Here is a 20,925-nt window from a genome sequence, read left to right as displayed (position 1 = left end):
TCAGCTGTTCCCGTCTACTCAGGTCTTGCCTGTGTATTTTGCCACGCCATTAAGGTTTTACTACTGAGAGTGGTTGCTTTGCTATTAGCTTGCTTAGTAACTATAGTGAGATGAGAATCTATGTCAGAAAACAAGTTATGTTTGTTTCAACACAGAACAGTGGAGCAACAGGCAGTCTGCCCGAAACATGTCAGGTCATACAATGGATAATTGCCGTGGAGCCTTATGGAAAGCATGTTCTTATTTATGTAAAGCATTGGATGCATACAAATATTTTTCACTTTTGGGGAAGTTCTGAAAGATTTATCTGTTAAATCTTAGGCCAGTGACAGATCATAACACTTTTATCTACGTTTCTTCTATGACTATTCACTCAATCTCTTGGATAGCCGATGCATCAAGTAAAATTACGAACTGCGTCATGGGATCACCTCGCATGTACTTTGCAGCTTTTCTGGACGGATGGAGTCACATCAGGGGCAGTTACCAAGAACTGTTGCTTCCAAAACCAGTGCTAAGAATTCCTGAAAACACAAGTGTAATGCGAGGCATCCGAAAACTCCCAGAACGCCAAAGGCCTTGTTCCTTTCGAGTGAGAGGGTTATGCGCCTCTCTCATACCTGAGGCTAGCACAGTCACATTTCCCTCAGCTGGCCTGAAGTGAAGGTCAAAGCAATGCATGTTGAGGTTAGGAAGGTTCCCACGTTGCCTTGTTTTGGTGGGAGTCCGAGGGACCAGTGACCATCTTATGCAGGTGCTCTTTATGTTTTTAGGCAGGGGAACCAATCATAGCCTTTGCCCAATAGTGGACGGGTGTCATCCGCAACCGCTACCGCGGATGGCGGCTCCTTCCACGTTGGAGGCTCTCCGGCAGGTAGAGCCATTTAGTCCTTTCTTTGTATCTAGTACCTACCACCACCAATCACAGCACTGCCGGCAGTTTATCTGTCATCCAAGCCCGACAGTCGCTGCGTTTCAACCGTTGCTGGCGCTCTCTCCAGCGGCTCGTGTTTTTGCGCTCTCCAGCGTTGCCCTCTGCTAGCCTCGACTTGCAGCGGGTCTCCTTTGCTTGCTCACTCCTCATTTTTGGTATAGGAGTTCTTTTCCTCTTACCTATTTCGCTGTTTGATTACAGCGGCAGTTTTTTGCTTTTTGCAGCATTTTGTACTTGCCGATCCTTCGGCTCTTCTTCGTTTTTTCTCTTTCTAGACTCGCCGCTCCGGCGGCGGGCGTGCTATTTTTATCCTTTCGCTTTGCCGCTCTTTTCTCTCGCGGCTCTCCAGTTTTCCTTTTTTCTCTGTCCATCAGTTTTCTTTTCTCTTTCTCTCACCGCTCCCAACTTATCCGTGGCCTGGTTCCTTCCACCATTCTTTGGAGCATTGGATATCCCTCCTGAGTTCTAACCAGTGGATCACGCATCAGCTTCCAGTTCGATTCGTCCCACTCCTCTTTACCAGAACTTCCTAAGGGTTTTTTCCCACTTGTGGGTTTTTCCCTTTCTTGTCCGGCCTGTTCCCGGTCAAGGGGTCCCAGGACGGCTGTCCAGTCAGCGGTCACTGTGGCTTCTCACCGAGACAGGCAAGTGCTACCTAAAAAAGAACGGGATTACCTGAGCCGGCGAAACCTACAGAACACCGGTGACTCTGAGGACTCGGGTGAGGAGAGTGTGGAGGGAAGAAAAGAGAAAGGGGAGACACAGCTTTCACAGCCACGTAAATCACAGATTGAAACGCCCTTAAGGACCAAGATGTCTGCCGAAGAACAAGTCCAAGAATTATGGAAGGCTTTTCAGGCCATGTCACTGGAATTACAGGGGGTAAAGTCGGAGAATGCCCTTCTAAAGCAAATGGTAGCGGTCCGGGAACCCTCACATCCTCCGGAATTGCCTCCTATGACTCTTTCGTCAGGAAGATTTGATGGCTCACCTAAAAGGGTGAAGGAATTCCTGGAAGCCTGCAATGTATATTTTACCTTCAGACCACACACCTTCTCTACAGATCAAGCCAGAGTAGGTTTCATGATCTCCAATATGACAGGGAATGCTTTAGCCTGGGCTACTCCGCTAGTTACGAGCAGCAATGCTATTCTACAGGATTGCTCAGGTTTCCAGAACCTATTGAAACAGACTTTCGAGCGACCTGAACTATCTTTTACTGCAGGTGAGGACCTGCTGGATGCACGACAGGGTGCACTGGATGTGCTGTCATATATTTCCTCTTTTAAGACACTGGCGGCAGGAGCAGGATGGTCCGAACAAGCACAATACGCTGTATTCCGAAGAGGGTTGAGAGAGGAGATCAAAGATGAGTTAGCCAGATCTCCACGCTCTCCCACATTTCCAGACTTACTTGCTGCCGCGCTCCACATTGAATACCGTCTCCAAGAGAGAAGGACAGAACGCAGGAAACAAAGAGGACCAGGAAATCTCATGAACCCTCCTTCACACTCTCCTTCTGGACGATTCACCTCTACTCCAAGCGAAGAACCGATGCAGATCGGAGCTACCAGAGCACCTCTATCGTCAGCGGAGAGAAGGCGAAGAAGAGAAAATGGGTTGTGCGCCTATTGTGGTTCCGATCAACATGTACTGAAGGACTGCTCTGAAGTACCGGAGAAGAAGGTGGGAAACGATTACCCTCGGCGCCAATAGGGACGGGCAGCCGGGGGTATTCAGATCTTTTTCAGCGTCCCTATGTCACACTTTCGGTATCAGCGTCAGAATCCCAAGAGGATTCCAGACTGATGGTACTATCTGTTACCTTGAATTTGAATGGAAGACTGGTAGAAACATTAGCCTTATTGGATTGTGGAGCGGCCGGAAACTTCGTGGACACTCTGTGGGCAGACAAGATGGGGCTCACACGGATAGTACGGAAGGTGGGTCAGAAGGTAGAAGGAGTGGACGGTACACCTTTGTCATCCGGATTAATCACTCATACCACTGAACAACTCTCCATGGTCATCAACCAACACACAGAAAACTTGCAGTTCGACATCATTAGAGCCGCACATTTCCCCATAATCTTAGGCATTCCCTGGCTGCGCAGGCATAATCCGTATATCGACTGGACGGAAAATCGACTAAGCTTTTGCTCTACTTACTGTTCGGTACACTGTTTTCCTCCCGATACCAGGGCGGATCAACAGTCTATCAGAGTTCTCTCCAAGGATCATATAGGTATTCACGCGCTTCCTAGTTTCTGTGCAAGATATTTCGGGGTATTTCAAGAGAACCTTCACGCTCAGCTACCTCCCCATAGACCAGAAGACTGTGCAATCGATCTCGAACCTAATGCACTGGTACCATTTGGGCGCATGTTCTCTCTCTCTCAGGCCGAGAAGAAGGCATTAAGAGTCTATCTAGATACCAACTTGGAGAACGGTCTTATTAGACCTTCGAAGTCGCCTGCTGGCGCCTCCCTGTTCTTCATTAAGAAAAAAGACTCGACTGATCTTCGACCCTGTATCGATTACCGGGGCCTCAATAAGGTTACAATCCGTGACCGGTATCCCATGCCACTCATAACCGACATTATTGAGGCAGTACAAGGGGCTCGAATATTTACAAAATTGGATCTCCGAAATGCGTATCATTTGCTTCGCATCACCGAGGGGGACGAATGGAAGACGGCTTTTCGAACTCCATTCGGTTTGTTTGAGTACAGAGTAATGCCGTTCGGCCTAGTGAATGCACCGGCTATATTCCAAAGGTTCATGGACAGGCTATTCTCTGATCTGCTGTCAGTCTCAGTCATCATCTACCTCGATGACATTCTGGTTTTCTCCCCTACCCAGGAGGAACACGTTCAACATGTCACACAAGTACTGTCTCGCCTTCAGAAAAATCAGTTGCTAGTCAAGAGCGGGAAGTGTAAATTTGCAGTATCCTCAGTTCACTATCTCGGATTCATTCTTTCAGAGGAAGGGGTGGCCATGGACCAAACCAAGGTGGATGCGATTCTGGATTGGCCAGCTCCTACTTCAGTCCGAGAAGTCCAGAGATTCCTAGGACTAGCCAACTACTACCGCAGATTCATTTCGGACTTTTCAGAGGTAGTATACCCGATTACGCGCTTACTCAAGAAGGAGGCTATTCCTTTTTTTTGGTCTGAGGAAGCAGAGAAAAGCTTCAACTTTCTCAAAAGATTGTTCTGTACTGCTCCCATTCTCCAGCATCCGGATCAATCAAAACCTTTTGTTCTGGAAACGGACGCGTCTGCGGTAGCTGTAGGAGCGGTGCTTCTCCAGTTTATCCAAGGAGCGGAACACCCCGTAGCCTACATGTCAAAGACCCTTTCTCCCAGCCAGCTCAACTATTCGGTACTGGAGAAAGAACTTCTGGCCATGAAACTAGCCTGCGAAGAGTGGCGCCATCTCCTGCTAGGAGCCAGACATCCTTTTCTGATTAGGACCGATCACAAGAACCTCAAGGTATTACAAGAATTGGAATGTTCAAATTCCAGACAGGCCAGGTGGGCACATCACTTCGCACAGTTTGAATTCCAAGTCTCGTATATCCCGGGATCCCAGAACAGTCTGGCGGATGCCTTATCCCGCAAAGACTCTACCAAGGAACACTTGGAAGTAAAGAGGGAATCCATGTTCAAACGCAACCAAATTCTGGCCTTGGTTGGTTCTTTCCTCAAAGAAGTGAAGACTGCCCTCACTCAGGAAAGACTTCAAATACCCCTATGTAACACCTCTCCTTTTCAACAAAGAGGTGACTGGTTATTCTACAAACAGAAATTTTACATCCCCACGGGTCCTCTTCGTTCGAGAATTCTAAAGTGGAGTCACGACTCTCGCTCGGCCGGCCATAGAGGACCTGAGAGTACTTTGGAACTTCTCTCTAGAACATTTCTTTGGCCAAATGCTAGAAAGGAGACATACGAGTATGTCAACACTTGTCCAATTTGTGCCAGAGCCAAGTACCGCCTAGGAAAACCATTGGGTCTGCTCACTCAGGTCGAACTTCCAACGCGCCCTTGGGGTCTTATATCGACCGATTTCATAGTTGATTTGCCTGTTTCGGAATCCTGTACCTGCATCATGGTCACAGTAGACGCTTTTTCAAAGTTGGCTCATTTTTCTCCCCTTCCTGGTCTGCCCACTGCTGCTAAGATGGCGGAGGTTTTCTCTCGAGATATATTCAAGCTACATGGTCTTCCCGATAAGATAATCTCGGATCGGGGAAGTCAGTATATCTCAAAGTTTTGGACCGCCTTCTGCCACCGTTTGGGCATTGAAAGAGCTCTGTCTTCAGGTTTTCACCCAGAGACCAATGGTCAGACGGAACGCCTTAATGCAACACTGGAACAATACTTAAGGTGTTATATTTCTCAACATCAGGACAACTGGGTATCGCTGCTTCCCACAGCGGAATTCTCATACAACAATACTAGACATTCCTCGACAGAACTCTCTCCTTTCTACTGCACTTACGGGGTTCACCCTCGTGCAGTATTTCCGGAGGTTCCCAGTTATACTAACTCCCCTACAGTGGAAGAGGTATTAGGAAATATCAAGGAGGCCCAAACCTCTGCTATGCGGAGTTTAGAGATTAGCAGAAGACGGACGAAATCCAGTGCCGATCAACATCGGAAAGAATGTCCTGTTTGGAAGCCAGGGGATCAGGTGTGGTTATCCACCAAGTTTCTACCTAGATGGACAAGGCCTTCTAAACTGTCTCCTCGTTTTCTGGGACCTTTCACTATTCTCTCTAAAGTGAATCCTGTAGCTTTCCGCCTTCGGCTTCCTTCCTCTCTTCACCGCATTCACCCGGTCTTTCATTCCTCTCTTCTCAAACCTTACCATCCCGATCTTCACCAGAGAACCATCCCCAGATCTATACTAGCAAAGTCCTCGGAGCCTGAGGAATATGAGGTATCTAAGATCCGTGATTCCAGGTATTATCGTGGACGTCTTGAGTACCTTCTGTCCTGGAAGGGATACCCGGAGTCGGAGGACTCATGGGAACCGGCTTCTCAGGTTCATGCACCAAGGTTATTGGCTACTTTTCACCGCCGCTATCCGGGGAAGCCTGGGGCGGTTAGGTGGGGAGGGGGTCATACTGTCATCCGCAACCGCTACCGCGGATGGCGGCTCCTTCCACGTTGGAGGCTCTCCGGCAGGTAGAGCCATTTAGTCCTTTCTTTGTATCTAGTACCTACCACCACCAATCACAGCACTGCCGGCAGTTTATCTGTCATCCAAGCCCGACAGTCGCTGCGTTTCAACCGTTGCTGGCGCTCTCTCCAGCGGCTCGTGTTTTTGCGCTCTCCAGCGTTGCCCTCTGCTAGCCTCGACTTGCAGCGGGTCTCCTTTGCTTGCTCACTCCTCATTTTTGGTATAGGAGTTCTTTTCCTCTTACCTATTTCGCTGTTTGATTACAGCGGCAGTTTTTTGCTTTTTGCAGCATTTTGTACTTGCCGATCCTTCGGCTCTTCTTCGTTTTTTCTCTTTCTAGACTCGCCGCTCCGGCGGCGGGCGTGCTATTTTTATCCTTTCGCTTTGCCGCTCTTTTCTCTCGCGGCTCTCCAGTTTTCCTTTTTTCTCTGTCCATCAGTTTTCTTTTCTCTTTCTCTCACCGCTCCCAACTTATCCGTGGCCTGGTTCCTTCCACCATTCTTTGGAGCATTGGATATCCCTCCTGAGTTCTAACCAGTGGATCACGCATCAGCTTCCAGTTCGATTCGTCCCACTCCTCTTTACCAGAACTTCCTAAGGGTTTTTTCCCACTTGTGGGTTTTTCCCTTTCTTGTCCGGCCTGTTCCCGGTCAAGGGGTCCCAGGACGGCTGTCCAGTCAGCGGTCACTGTGGCTTCTCACCGAGACAGGCAAGTGCTACCTAAAAAAGAACGGGATTACCTGAGCCGGCGAAACCTACAGAACACCGGTGACTCTGAGGACTCGGGTGAGGAGAGTGTGGAGGGAAGAAAAGAGAAAGGGGAGACACAGCTTTCACAGCCACGTAAATCACAACGGGACACAGACCACCACAGCCTGACCATAGTATTAGGCCCTTCCAATTGGAGAACAATCCGCTGGTCATTCCTTCAAACGCCAGATGAAATACCTTATTTTGTTGATTGAACAATCATGGCGGCTGTGCAACAAGGGGCCGGAGCTTTCACCATGATGGTGTCCATAAGGCAAAGGTGCTCAGACGTGCATGCAAGGAATCTCTTCCAGGTTTGGTACACAGGCAATTACTTGCACCTGTGTGACTGCCCTGCTGCAGCCACCTCATGTCATTACATTTAATGGTAAGATATTGATATCCAGGTGGGAGAGCTGCAAATGCCTGTGTCAAAGTGCTAGTCAGTAAATCAAAGGGCAGGCAGCAGTTACTGTTAACATTTAAAATTCAGTCATATCACAAAGATCTTCTTGTTGCTTCTTTGCATGTGATAGCTTCCCTTCCGGCCCTGTCTGTTTCATGCCGGGAAAAGAGAGGGGGCGGGGGGTGGGTCTGATCCTCAAGGAAATTGCCTTTGTAGCTCCACTAAGTGGTGTGAATGGGGTCCCTGTGCCTGAGAGAGTGACACCAATGGTTTAGAAGCCCTCGATACCTCGAGAACATCTGTCTATAGAGATGAAGATGCAGCACAGACTCTTAGCTAACAAGTGCCCGCACCAGACGCACACTTCCTGGCTCCTGGCAAATGGGCTCCTTGGATTCATTTTGGGAGGCGAACCCTGGCTCCTGTGGGATGCTAGATGATTGCACCAAAGAAGGGGAACCTCTTGGAAGACCTTTTCCGGACTCGACGTTAGAACCAGAATACTGCTCTTCCACCCTTTGGTTCCACCTGCCCATATCACCTCTTGCTGCTGGAAACGCTGAAGTGTTGCATCCTGGGAATACTTGAGTGAAAACCATTCCCAAGTCCACTCCTGATGCTGTGTTCCCATCACACAGAATGGCGGAATAGTCTGCACTGCTTACAAGAGCAGCACTCGCCTGCGACCTCTGGAGGGTTATCACTGACCTCCTGGCCCAGCCATGGAACTTCATTCTATTCTTGGTGGGGTTTAGCCATGTAGGAGAGATCCCCACCCCAATCCTGTTGGGAGACATGCAGCATTTTCCTGTGCAGTAGAGAAGTGACATCTTCCCTTTTCTCTTCCTGCAAAGGGTATGGATGGGACAAGGAGAGGAGGGGATTTGGCTATGCCACACGGAATGACAGTAGTCTGCTCAGCCCATACACGATGGCTACTTACTTCACCCATGAAAGTGATGTTTCATCTCTGGATCGTTTAACCCTGTGTGGCCTTATCCCCCTATGCCTGTGGTACCTTTGATCCATGCAGTCCCTTTAGTACGGAGCTGAGCTTTCGAAGAAGAAATCCATAGCTCAACTCTGCTGCACTACTTAAGGTCCAAGACATTAACTGCTGTTTGCATACACCTCCCATTGGTACTAAAGTTTGGATGCCCCACCCAACAAGCCATCAGTAGCCAGGAGCCTTTAATGCTGAACATCGTATAAAGCAGCATAAAAAAGTCAGATTTCAATACTTCCAATATGGCTACTGACAAATCTCCACCAGAAAAAGGTCAGCAGAGGCACCTCACACCATCTCTACCTTGGCCACTGTAGCGGGCCACATTTCAGCCCCATGGACAGAGTGCCATCGGTAGACTTCTGCGGGATAAGAGGAGCCCAGTGCTTATGTGCATTATTGTGAGGGTTGCAACCTTAAACATTATTGACGCCATGTCCACAGGATTTTCCCGAAAACACCCTAACCCACATTTTTCATTTTACTTTTAACATGTGATATTTTTTAAATCCTGGTTTTACACTTTAGCAAGTTAACCCTTTTCTTGCTGAATGAACTGCACTCCTTGTATTGCTGTAATTATTTTACATTCTTGTCGTGGAGAATGGTGGATTCTCCTTTGTGTTAGTAAAGTGTACTGCATCTTATGCTCCTCCACCACCTTCCCTTAGGACTTGCACTTGCTGGTCATCCCTGCTACATAGGACAGCAAGGGAAGCTTTTCAGAGCCCTGCCAAAGTCTTGAAACCACTTGCAGATAATCATTGGGACAGGATACAGGGTCAGATAACATTAGATCTGGGAGCAGAGAGGATCAGAGAAGGTCAAATAGGGGCACGTCTAGGATCAGCTATGGTTAGATGATATCAGGCAAGACCAGAGAAGGTCAGCTGGTTCAGAGAGGATCATAAGGGGTCAGGCTTACAATGTCAATGCTACAATCATGTAGGTTGTTCACATCAAATTAAACATTGGATGGGTCAAGTTAGGGCCTAGTCTTATATGAAGTGTTAAATGAAGTCAGATTAGGGTGTTTTGGCCTTGAGGAGTACCATTTATTCATCAGGTGGCATCACCAGAGAGTGTCTGATATAGCCAGGGCAAGGGTCCAGAGAGTATCAATGTGTGATGTCATATAGCATTGTGCCTATGGTCATGGCTAAGATCAGATAATGTCCTATTGGAATCAGGTGGGACAGAAAGGGGTGAGACATTACATGTATGATTGATATGATATGGCATGGATAACGCGCCTGTACACAAGTGTATCTAGGCGCGATTTGATAAGATCATTGCTGTAGTCGGATTGGCCCACAGAAGGAAATATGGTTCAAAGAGTAGGGATCGGGGAGTCAGATAGGATCAAATGGTGTCAGTTCTTTGGTCAGATTGAATCAGTGCAAATTTCAGATGGAGTCATCAGAATTGGATTTAGAAAAGGTCAGCATCAGAGTTGTGGTCAATGTTGTTCGGCTCAAGATGGTGTGAGAGATGCATAGACTGCAGGTAAGCCTTGTGCTGTGGAACTGTTTGTTTAAGAGACATTTGTGTGTCTGTCCTACTGGATGGATCTTCATGCACCTACAGATCCTCGCACTGGATCTCCCTTCACTCTCAGGATACACGCACCCAAATTCGTATGGTTCCATCCTCTGAGCCGGTGACCCACTCCTCGTGCATCGAATGCCACAAGACGGCAGTGACGTCGGCTTCGTGCCCCTGCAGTATGCCCACAAGGGTCATCTCAGTGCTGACCAGTCCAAAACGGCGGATGTACACCAGCCCATCACTGGATGAGTATGCAAAGAGTCTCCTGAGGGAGAGAAGTACAGTGAGCATAGGAAATCCATCCATCCATCCATCCATCCATCCATCCACTCACCCATGCACTCCTCCAGCACACATCCCTTTCCATAGCTGCCTTTCTCAGCATCAGATTTATTTAGATTGCTGGTGTGCAGTGGCTCTTGCATCAATTAACCACCTATTTAAATGTATGATGGTGCCAAGCACACTAAATATCTCCAAATATCACACAAGTGATAGGAAGTCTCTGGGGGTGTCTGAAGCCCACCTCTCGGGAGAGTATGCCAAGTCTAAGATGGACCCTTCACACACCACCTCCTTGACATCACTCCAGCTCTCCACGTCCAGGTTCGGAAAGGTGCCCTTCAGGGTGCAGCTCCTCAGGTCCCAGAGGCATATTCTGTGATCCCATCCCCCACTCAGCTATTGGGGAGAAGAAAATATGTCAACTCCTTCTGATACAGATATGAACATGGCATGCAACTCACAACTAACCAAATAAAGGTGGGCACTGCTAACTTCGTGATACTCTAAATTTATCAATATTCTTAATATCCTTCTCAATTTAGTGAATCCTAATCTCTGGATCTTCTGAGCTCAGTGGTGCAAAAAAAGCTGTTGGCACAAGGCTACAATCATACACAAATAAACGTTCAGGGTTGCCCCTGCAAGAACCACGTGCTCTTGCTTTGCTCCAGAAATGAGCTAAAGGTAATTTACATGCTTAATATGTACATAAGTGGCTTATTCCATAACTGCTTCTTTGTATTCCAAAAACATCACATTAGATGTATAGCACAGTTTGTTTTAATATACAATTAAGGCATGCCCCAACTAGGTATGAGCCACATGGCCTGTCCTAGCCTGGTGTCAGCTGCCCTGGCAACCCTGGAAGTTTATTTTTGCAACTCACAACTAATCAGGACATGCCTTTCAGCTCACACCTTTGTCCCGGGAGGATAGCACAGCGGCAGCGTGCGCGTCTTGGAAGCAAGACGACACAAAGCAACAACAGGTTCGATCCCCGGGTCCGCGCTTAGAAACCTCCGAGTGTTTAAGCGCGTTATAAATACGTAACTAAGACAAAGAAAAAATCTAATCTTAATCTGTGTTTCCTCTGTAACAGCGCCTCGATGCCTCATGGGCTGCAAGTGCGCTTAACAAATGCAAATAAAATAAAATAAAATAAACACCAGATCAGGACATGTGCTGCACCTCACGCCAGATCAGGACATGTGCTGCACCTCACACATGATCAGGACACATCCTTCAGTTCAAAACAGATCAGGAAATGTGCTGCAGCTCACACCAGATTAGGGCATGTGCTGCAGATCAAACCAGATCAGAACACGCCCCTCAGCGCACACCAGATCAGGAAATGCCCTGCAGCTCACACCAGACCAGGGTATGCCCTTCAGACCAGGAATCGTCCCATTTTATTTCAGTAACTCAGATATGCCCTGTGGCTCACACCAGGCTAGGACATGCCATGCGGCACATACCTAGTTGGGACATGCCCTGAGTCTCCACTTGGAGAGGGATTACCCTGCAGCACCTCAGAGATCAGGACATGCCCCTACAGCTCACACCAAATTACAACATAATGCAGGGTCTCTCAGGACCATTCAGCCAAGATGTCCGTAGAAAAGAGATTGCAGGGTTGGTTATGGAGGATAAGTGGTCTTCAAAGTTCATCATCGGGATTCTTCGGCTGGTGTTCTACGGGTCAGCAAATTCCTCTGAATCTGTTCCATGAAATAGTTGCTCGCATTTGCGGAAAATGCATCCACTTCTGCAAACTTCTGCAAATTTCACAAAGCCCATAATTCCTGTTTTTTGGTTTAGGCACTGGTAAAATGAAATTATGGACAAACTTCACCAGTCTTATGCAGATGACACGCACCTCTCATCCAGGCTTCCCTCAGCCTCCTCTCCTTCCTCACTCATTCATTCCTATCTATTCGTGATTCAGGATTGGCGCACCTCTAACAATCTCTGCCTTAATGGCAGTAAGACTGAGATACTTCTGATTGGGACCCTTGCTTTTCCTCTCTCACTCTGGCCGCCCTCCTTGAGCCCTCTGCCCTCACCCTCTTGTGAGGCAAAAAACCTCAGGGCCATCTACGACTCCACTCTCTCCTTCTCTCCACATATCACAGACCTTGCCAAGAAGGACCATTTCCAGCTGTTCCTCCTCAGATGAATTCTCACTTTTCTTACCTTCCCCTAGAAGCTCACTGTCTCCAGATGTCAGAATCCGAGTCCTCGGATTCGTGACTCACCTGTTTGTTTCTCGAAGGTCTCTTCTTGAGGTTCGCGGTTTTCTTCTTTCTGGACGAGCAAGCCTTGTAGAGATAAGGTCTGGAATCCTCTGAATCCAGTCTGCTGGGCTATGGCGAGCGCTCCGATTTCTGACTCCCTGCAGCAGCAGCTCCGGGACTAGGAAAACGTTCAAAGTTCCTGCGAGGATCCGGGACGGAACCAGGAATGGATAAGGAGGCTCCGTACACGGAGACCGCGAAGGAGAGAAGAAGGGAGACCAGGAAGGAATTGGGGATCAGATACCAGGGTTCACTAGGTAAAGGACAGAAACTAGCACAAAACTTGCCGGAACGAAGGGACAGGGAAGGAAGCGATGAGACGTGCAGAAGCACAGGGGTGTGTCTATTTTCAAGGAAACGTGTTCAAGAGTACAGAAAGACTAGACCGCACCATCTCTTGGCGTTGGCCATGTTGAAAGGGAGCGGAGTACTTGGTTATTGACTGAAGGACCAAGCGCACCCGAAGGGTCGATATCGGCGATTCATGACAGCATGCTTCCTCCTAAACCTCCGCCCACCCGGCTTGCCTGGATGAGTCAGATGAAATCGTTGCATGAGGAGGGGAGCATTCATGTTGGAGACTGGTTCCCATGTACGTTCACTTGGTGGATAACCCTTTCATTCCACCAAATATTGGAGATGACCTCTTCTGTATCTGGAATCGCAGATCCTAGAAACCTCAAATTCGATTTGGTTATCGACAATAAGTGCGGGAGGTCTAGGTATTGACTTGGTTGAGCGGTGGAAGGGTTTCAAGAGTGATGTATGAAAAACAGGGTGGATCTTGTTCCAGGTGGCTGGCAATTGGTGTCAGAAGGCTACCGGATTGATGATTTCAATCACCGTGAAGGGTTCGTAGAAGCGTGGTGCTAGCTTGTTGGGTCTTAGATGCCTGGGTAGATCTCGAGATGAGAGCCAAACTTTATCTCCAACAGCATAGGAAGGGCCCGGTCGCCTTTTGGTATCCTCAAATCTTTTTATATCCATCCTGGCCTTTTCTAGGTGTTCCTTCACTTGCTTGTGAATGGAGACCAGCTGTGCTATCCAGGCATCCACCGAAGGAGTTAACGTGGTATGTGGTAAGAGCATGGGTAATACTGATGGATGGAACCCTTGGTTACATAAAGAAAGGACTGGTACTTGTCGTGGAATGGTCAGTATTGTTGTAAGCAAACTCAGCCACAGGAATCAGGAGTAACATATCGTCCTGTACCATTGAGGCGAAACAGCGTAGATACTGCTCAAGGGTTTGGTTCACCTTCTCAGTGATGCCATTTATTTGCGGGTGATAACCCGATGGCAGGGCACGTTGAATACCCAACTGCTGGCAGAGATGCTTCTAGAACCTGGAAATGTGGCCCGCGGTCAGAGGTGATCTTAGAGGGCAGCCTGTGCAACCAAAATATGTGTGTAACAAAGATCCCAGCCTTTTCATGTGCTGAAGGTAGTTTGGTTAGAGCAGTAAAGTGGGCCATGTGAGAAAAGAGGTCTATAGTGACCGTTATGGTGGTAAATCCTTTGGAAGGAGGAAGGTCCACAATTAAGTCAGTGGCAATGACCTCCCAGGGTCGAGAAGGCAAATCAGGTTGATGAAGCAGACCCGCTGGCTTCCTATTGTCAGTCTTGTTCTGATTGCAAACTAAACAGGCTTGGATATAGGCACGTATGTCAGAGCGCATTTTGGGCCATCAAAAGCTCCTTCTAATGGTCTGGTAGGTAGCCTTAATTCCACGATGCCCGGAATGAAAGGTGTCATGGCAGAGACTCATGACCTTATTCTGAGTCTTCTGGGTAGGGACCACCAAACTCTTGTCCTTAAACAGATATCCACCCTTGGTAGAAAGAGCCCAAAGGTTGTCCATGGTGTATTCCCTCCAGATGTCCGAAGTCGCAGTGTCTTCTCGTATTGTTTCTAAGAGTGAATTGGCCTGGGCTATAAACACCTTGTCGGGAAACATCTTGGGAAACGTTAGTGTTTCTTCTTTCATGTAATCCGGCCTTCTGGAGAGAGCATCAGCTATTACATTAGATGGACCTGGAACGGGTTGAATGCTGAACTGATATTGGGCAAAAAAAATAGGCCCATCGTGCCCGACGACTGTTTCGACATTCCATAGACTATAGGACCTGGAGGTTCCGGTGATCAGTCCTTACTACAACTGGATAACTTGCTCCTAAAAGAAGATGACGCCAATCTGTGAAGGCTTGTCTGATGGCGAGTAATTCCTTCTCCAGGACCGAGTAATGAGTTTCACTCGGGTGTAGTGTTCGTGACAGATAGGCAATGGGGTGTTCCGGTACGTCTCTAGCTTCTTGTTTGAGGACCACCCCAATTGCATATTCTGAAGCATCGGTTTCTACCAGGAAGGGTTTGGTAGTGTCCGGTTGAGCCAGGATGGGTTCACTAGTAAGACAATGCATTACTTACCGTAAAAGCATTTCTGATGGTTGTATCTGCTTAGATTCACATGCTGTGCATAGGTCCGACATCCAGTGGTCACTGCGGAGTATTGCATTTTGTTTTTCGTAGTCGAAAAGGGGACGTCGACAAGGCGTGTCTGTAACACTATCCCTATAGTGACGTGCGTTGTACCCACAATCCCTCACGCGTCGAGGTCCCTCTGTTTGTATTTTTCTGCCCTGAGGGAGCCTTATAGACGTGAGTGAGTACAGAAAAGAGAGATATAAAGGAAGTCTATGTTCCTTCCATCCGAGCGGGGAGGAAGGGTGGGCGCATGTGAATCTAAGCAGATACAACCATCAGAAATGCTTTTACGGTAAGTAATGCATTGTCTTCTGATGTTTGTTAATCTGCTTAGAATCACATGCTGTGCATAGACTAGCGAGCAGTACCCGGAGTTGGCGGTGGGTTATGAGAAGGAACAGTAGAGAAAAGATGTCTTAATACTGCCTGTCCCACCTGGGAGTCAGATCTAGAGTGTGCATCTAGACAGTAGTGTTTTGTAAAGGTGTGCACAGAACTCCAGGTAGCCGCTTTGCAGATGGACTCAAGGGGAACATTTGCAATGAATGCTATGGAAGCCCCAGTGCCTCGAGTGGAATGTGCTCTTGGCTTGAAGGGTAGTTCTCTCTTAGCAAGAGTGTAACAGAGAGTGATGCATTGAACAATCCATCTAGATATAGTGGATTTTGAGACCGCATCTCCTTCTCTTCCTGCTGCCACCGAGACAAAGAACTGATTAGTCTTTCTCAGTGGTCTGGTTCTTTCCATGTAGAACATGACAGCTCTGCGTACATCTAGTGTATGCAGACTTTTTTCTCCCGAGCTGGAAGGGTTTTGAAAGAACGTTGGTAGTTCTATAGTTTGGTTTACATGAAATTTCGAGATGAATTTAGGTGCAAACCTTGGGTGTGTGCGTAGAACCACTTTATTTTTGTGAACTGTTACAAAGGGGTCTAGTACAGAAAGAGCCTGTAGTTCACTTACTCTCCTAATGGAGGTGATAGCTATTAGGAAAGCAGTCTTAAGGGTGATATCTTTAAGAGTTGCCTTGTGCATGGGTTCGAAGGGAGGGCCCATGAGTCTGGAAAGTACCACATTTAAGTCCCATCCGGGAGCTGGGTTAGCTATCGGAGGGTGTATCCTTTTTACCCCCTCCATGAAGGCTTTGATAACTGGTATCTTCCACCACGACACTTTAAGTTGGGAAGTGGTGTATGCAGAAAGTGCCGCTAGGTGGACTTTAATGGAATTGAATACTAAACCTGAATCCAGTAAATGGGTCAAGTATAGAATAATGTCAGTAGGAGAGCAGTCAACTGGGTTGATGCTAGTACCTCTACACCAGATAACGAATCTTTTCCATTTGCTAGAATAGCAGTGTCGAGTATTAGGTTTTCTGGCTTCCCTGAGGATGTCCATACATCTCTGTGGGAGTTGTAAATGTCCAAATTCTATGATCTCAGGAGCCAGGCTGCTAAGTTCATGGTCTGAGGGCATGGATGCAGTGTCCTGCCCTTGTCTTGTGACAGCATGTTGTACGGGCAGGGAAGTTTCACTGGGGGAGATAGGGACATCTCCATCAAGTGAGCGAACCAAGGTTGCCGTGCCCACATTGGGGCCACTAGTATCATGGTAACCTGCTCCTGGTGCATCTTGTGCACCACTTTGTTGAGAAGGGGAGTCGGGGGAAAGGCGTAAACAAATTTCCCTGACCATTGAATCAACAGACCGTTCCCCTTGGACTGGTTCTGGGGGTACCTGGAGGCGTAACTTTGGCATTGTGAGTTCTCCAGGGTTGCGAACAGGTCTATTTCCGGGAATCCCCATTGCGTGAAGATGTCTAAGACGATGTCTTCGTGCAATTGCCATTCGTACTCTTCGGGCAGGGGGAAGTCTCTGCTGAGTTTGTCTGCTAGCAGATTGAGTTCCCCTGGTACATGTTGTGCTAGTAGGAACATGTTGTGTTTGAGAGCCCACTTCCATATATTCTGGGACAGCTTGGACAGTCCTGGAGAGTGAGTGCCCCCTTGCTTGTTGAGGTAGTACATGGCTGTGGTGCTGTCTGTGAGGACCATCACTGTCTTTCCTTGTAAGTGTTCCTGAAAGGCTTTCAGTGCTTTGAACACCGCTAGTAGTTCCAGCAGGTTTATATGCTTGGATGCTAAACTCGGAGTCCACACTCCGTGTGCCGTTTGATGGGATAGGTGAGCCCCCCATCCTGTAAGGGATGCGTCTGTGGTTAGAGTGGCTTCCACTGCGGGTGTGGCAAAAGTTTTCCCTAATAACAGGTTTTCTTTTGTCCACCACCGTAGCGAGAGAACCAAGGCCTGCGAGACCACCACTAGATCGTCCCATTGTCCGCTGGCCTGACACCACTGGCTGTAGAGCCACTCTTGCATTGGGCGCATGCGCAGGCGCGCGTGAGGTACCAAATAAATACATGACGCCATCATCCCTAGCAAGCGCATTGCTTTGCGTACCGTCACCTCTCGGCCTGCTACATAATGGGGAATTTGAAACAGCATGTTTTGGACCCTCTCGTTGGAGGGGAATACGAGGCCGTCCCTTGTTCGAATTAGAGCCCCTAGGAATTGTTTGGTTTGGCTGGGGTCTAAGCTGGACTTCTTTTCGTTGATGGAGAAGCCCAGTTGGGACAAAAGGTCTACGGTCTTTTGGGTATTGGAGAAGCATGTTTCGTAAGAATCCCCTGTTATGAGCCAGTCGTCGAGGTAAGGGTATACCGGGATGGATAATCTGCGCAGGTGGGCCGCTGCCACTGCCAGTACTTTCGTGAATACCCTTGGTGCAGATGCTATCCCGAAGGGTAGTACTCTGAACTGGTAGTGTTTGTCCTCTATTTTGAACCTGAGGTATTTTCTGTGCGATGGCAACATTAAAATATGAAAGTATGCATCTTTCATGTCCAGTGTTGTCATGTAATCCCCTTGTGATAACAGTGGGATTACCTCCTGTAAGGTCACCATACGAAACTTTTGGGGTTTGACAAATATGTTCGCTGGGCGCAGATCTAATACAGGGCGCATGGTTAAGTCCTTTTTGGGTACAAGGAAGTACACTGAATAAATACCTTCTGTTACCTGTGATAGGGGGACGGGCTCTATAGCTTCTTTCTTCAGTAGTTCTTCCACTTCTTGAAGAAGAATGGAGAGGTGTTGCGGTGTCATGCGCCGGTTCCGTGGGGGTTTGTACTTCGGGGAACCGTTGAACTCGATGCAGTATCCGTGGGCTATGGTGGATAATACCCAACGGTCTGACGTGATTCCCTCCCATGCTGAAAGGAACGATGTTAGCCGGCCCCCGACCGGTGATGCATGGGAGGGGACCCGAATTTTCGGGTCATTTGCTGGTATTGGGCGTGGAACCTCTGGGGCTGGAGCCACGACCTCTTCCTTTGCCACGGCGTTGGCCTCTTTGACTGAACTGGGTGTTACCCTGGTTGGTGGGCCAGTTGGAGCCAGAGTAATATTGTTGTTGTTGGTTCTGCTGCTGTCTTTGGCCACGAAAGGAGCGTTTATTACCATAGCCTCGCCTGTTAGGGGGCCTAGAAATTTGATCAAGAGTTTTGATGGTATCAAACTCTTTTTTAGCATGTTCTAGGGCCTCATCTACTGCTTTCCCAAACAGATGCGTCTGTTCAATGGGTTTATTTATGAGGGAGGCTTGGGTTTCGGGCTTAAAACCTGAATTGCGTAGCCAAACGTGGCGCTTGAGAAGTATTCCCTGAACTAGGGAGCGGCCAGCCGTCTCAGCGGCATCTAGGGAGTTTTTAACGATGCCCTGGTTTACCAGTGTGCCCTCTGATATTATAGCTAGCAGGCGAGAACGCAGAGGTTCAGGTGCTTCCTCTGCTTCGCTGCGCAGCTTGTTCCACTGTGCATCTGCGTAGCTAGCTAAAAGTGAGTTGTTATTAGCAATTCTAGTGGAGAAGGCGGCGGAGGTCGTGATTCTCTTCCCCAGTGCGTAGAGTTTTTTGCCTTCTTTGTCTGGAGGTGCTTCACTAGTGGATAGTGGCACCCCTGCTCTTTTTCTTGTGTTGGTAACCACAAGGGAGTCTGGAATAGAGTGTCCTCTGATGTATAAAGGGTCAGAGGATGAAGGGCTGAAGAGCTTTTCTATTCTAGGGTTGACCCCTCTTACTAGAGCTGGGTTAGTAAGGGAAGGAGAAATTCTTCTTTTAATAGAAGCCAGGAGAGGAATAGATTGGCTAACAGGGGCTTTTTCTTTGATGACTTTTTCTACAAAGTCGATGTCTGGAAGAGTTTCCCCTGTATCAATCTCAAAATGCGCTGCTGCCTTGCGCAATAGTGCATTGAGGGAAGGTTGGTCATCTATGGGAGAGGAGTTCCCGTGTGAATCCTTGAGAGGAGAAGGGAGAAAGGCATCAGGGTCTGAATGTACTGATGGGGATTGCCAAGGCTGCACTGACGGTGAATGCCAGGGCTGCGAGGTAGCTGTATCCTCTTCAAACCCTGTAGGAGTGGTGTAAGGATCTTCTTCGAAGCCCTCTTCCTCAAGTTCTACCTCTTCTTCTCCACCCAAACACTCCTCATCTTCTTGGAGGTATTGCTCCTCCTCAGTGAGGTCAACCAGCCTAGGAATCTTGACTCTAGGGTCATCCTGTGGCCATTCTCTTTGTCTTTTGTGAGTGGGTGGGTCTTGGTTTCCTAGAAACCTTTCCATTTTCTCCATGCAAGAATGGAGTCTTTCAAGGGTCTCATGGGGTACCCCTGAATAGTCTAGAGGGGGAAAATTAGTGTTTTCGCCTTCGAATCGTTTCGAACGCTCCCACAGCGTCGACGAGAGGTTCCCGTCTCCTTCTGAAAAGCCTTCAGGTAGTTCGGAAGCGTCCTTTGGAGAAAGGGGCAGTTCCTGGCTACTTTTGTGTTTTTTCGACGCGGTATTCGACGTTTGTTTCGTCGTCCGCGTACGTTCGTCTTCGGCGACAATTCTCGCTAGGCTCTCGGCCACGATTTTGTCCGTCGAGGGCTTTGGTGTCGACGTTGTGTGCGTTGCGCGTTGTACCTCGACGGTCGCTCTATGGAGCGTTGCGTCGGATGTTTTTGGGGTAGCGCCCGTGTTAGATGGAAGCCCAATCGCTGGTCGCGGCTGCGTTTGCGGGTGGGGCTTGTGACCTTTACGGTCTGCGGTAGACGCCGGAGTGCCCTGCGTCCCCTTCGGCGCTGATGGATCCTTCGTTCTCGACGAAGAAGAGCCGTGGGTAGTGTGTTTAGCCTTATGGGGTTTGTGTGCGTCCTTGTCGCCGGGGTGTTCATCCCCATAAGCAGGGCGTGAGCCGAGCCCGTCGGGGCCGGGGACGGACGACGAGGAGCGTGAGCGCTCCTTCTGGGGGTTCATGACTTCCGTAACGGACGTCGAGTTATCGCACTCCTCGTCACTTTCAGTAACAGCGGCAGCGGGTGAGGAAACTGACTTCGACATCGCGTAGTCTGCCCACCTCTTAACCCTACGTTCTTTAAGAGTCCTGGGTTTTAAGAGCTTGCAGGCTGCGCAGCTGTTCTCTATGTGATCGAGGGGTAAGCAACGATTACAGAGCTTGTGCTTATCTTTCCAAGTATATTTGCCCCTGCAGCGTGGGCAAAACTTAAATGGTGTCCTCTCCATAGCTGAGGCAATAATAGCTGGCGATAACAACCCCAAGGGAAAGAAAAGGGAGAAAGAAAGACATTCTCAAAGAGAAGAGACAAAGTTCTAACCCCCACTCTCCCTACTGTAAGTTGGCCGTCGAGGCCAGGCCACGTGTTCGGCAGCGCCGAAGGATCTCCTCCGCTCTTCCTCTCCGTCGAAAATAGTTCGGCGGAGAAACAGCTTCACAGCTAACGTCGAGGGGGAGGGATCGTTACCAGTATATTAAGTTATGACAAAAGGACCGAGGTCCGTGGTAAGTATAGCAATGTCTCTCTAGGAGCTCCGCGAAAGGCGACCAGAAACTGGGCGGAAAAAAACAATCTGAGGGACCTCGACGCGTGAGGGATTGTGGGTACAACGCACGTCACTATAGGGATAG

General features: G+C 48.5%; 1 protein-coding gene across 1 annotated transcript in view; it reads right to left on the bottom strand.

The window, feature by feature from the left end:
* The window catches only part of LOC138580751 (uncharacterized), a 333,494-nt gene that overhangs the window by 28,850 nt on the left and 283,719 nt on the right, over positions 1-20,925 (bottom strand). Inside the window, exons 14-15 of the mRNA XM_069651540.1 lie at positions 10,363-10,517; positions 9,918-10,101 (exon numbers count right to left, since the gene is read on the bottom strand). Coding sequence (XP_069507641.1) covers positions 9,918-10,101; positions 10,363-10,517 — 339 coding nt within the window. The remainder of the gene's footprint in view (positions 1-9,917; positions 10,102-10,362; positions 10,518-20,925) is intronic.

This window comes from Ambystoma mexicanum, chromosome 3p (genome assembly GCF_040938575.1).
Source record: "Ambystoma mexicanum isolate Mex_15411 chromosome 3p, UKY_AmexF1_1, whole genome shotgun sequence".
Taxonomy (NCBI): domain Eukaryota; kingdom Metazoa; phylum Chordata; class Amphibia; order Caudata; family Ambystomatidae; genus Ambystoma; species Ambystoma mexicanum.
Note: the sequence above shows the minus strand (reverse complement) of the source record. Positions and strands in the feature narration are given on the sequence as shown.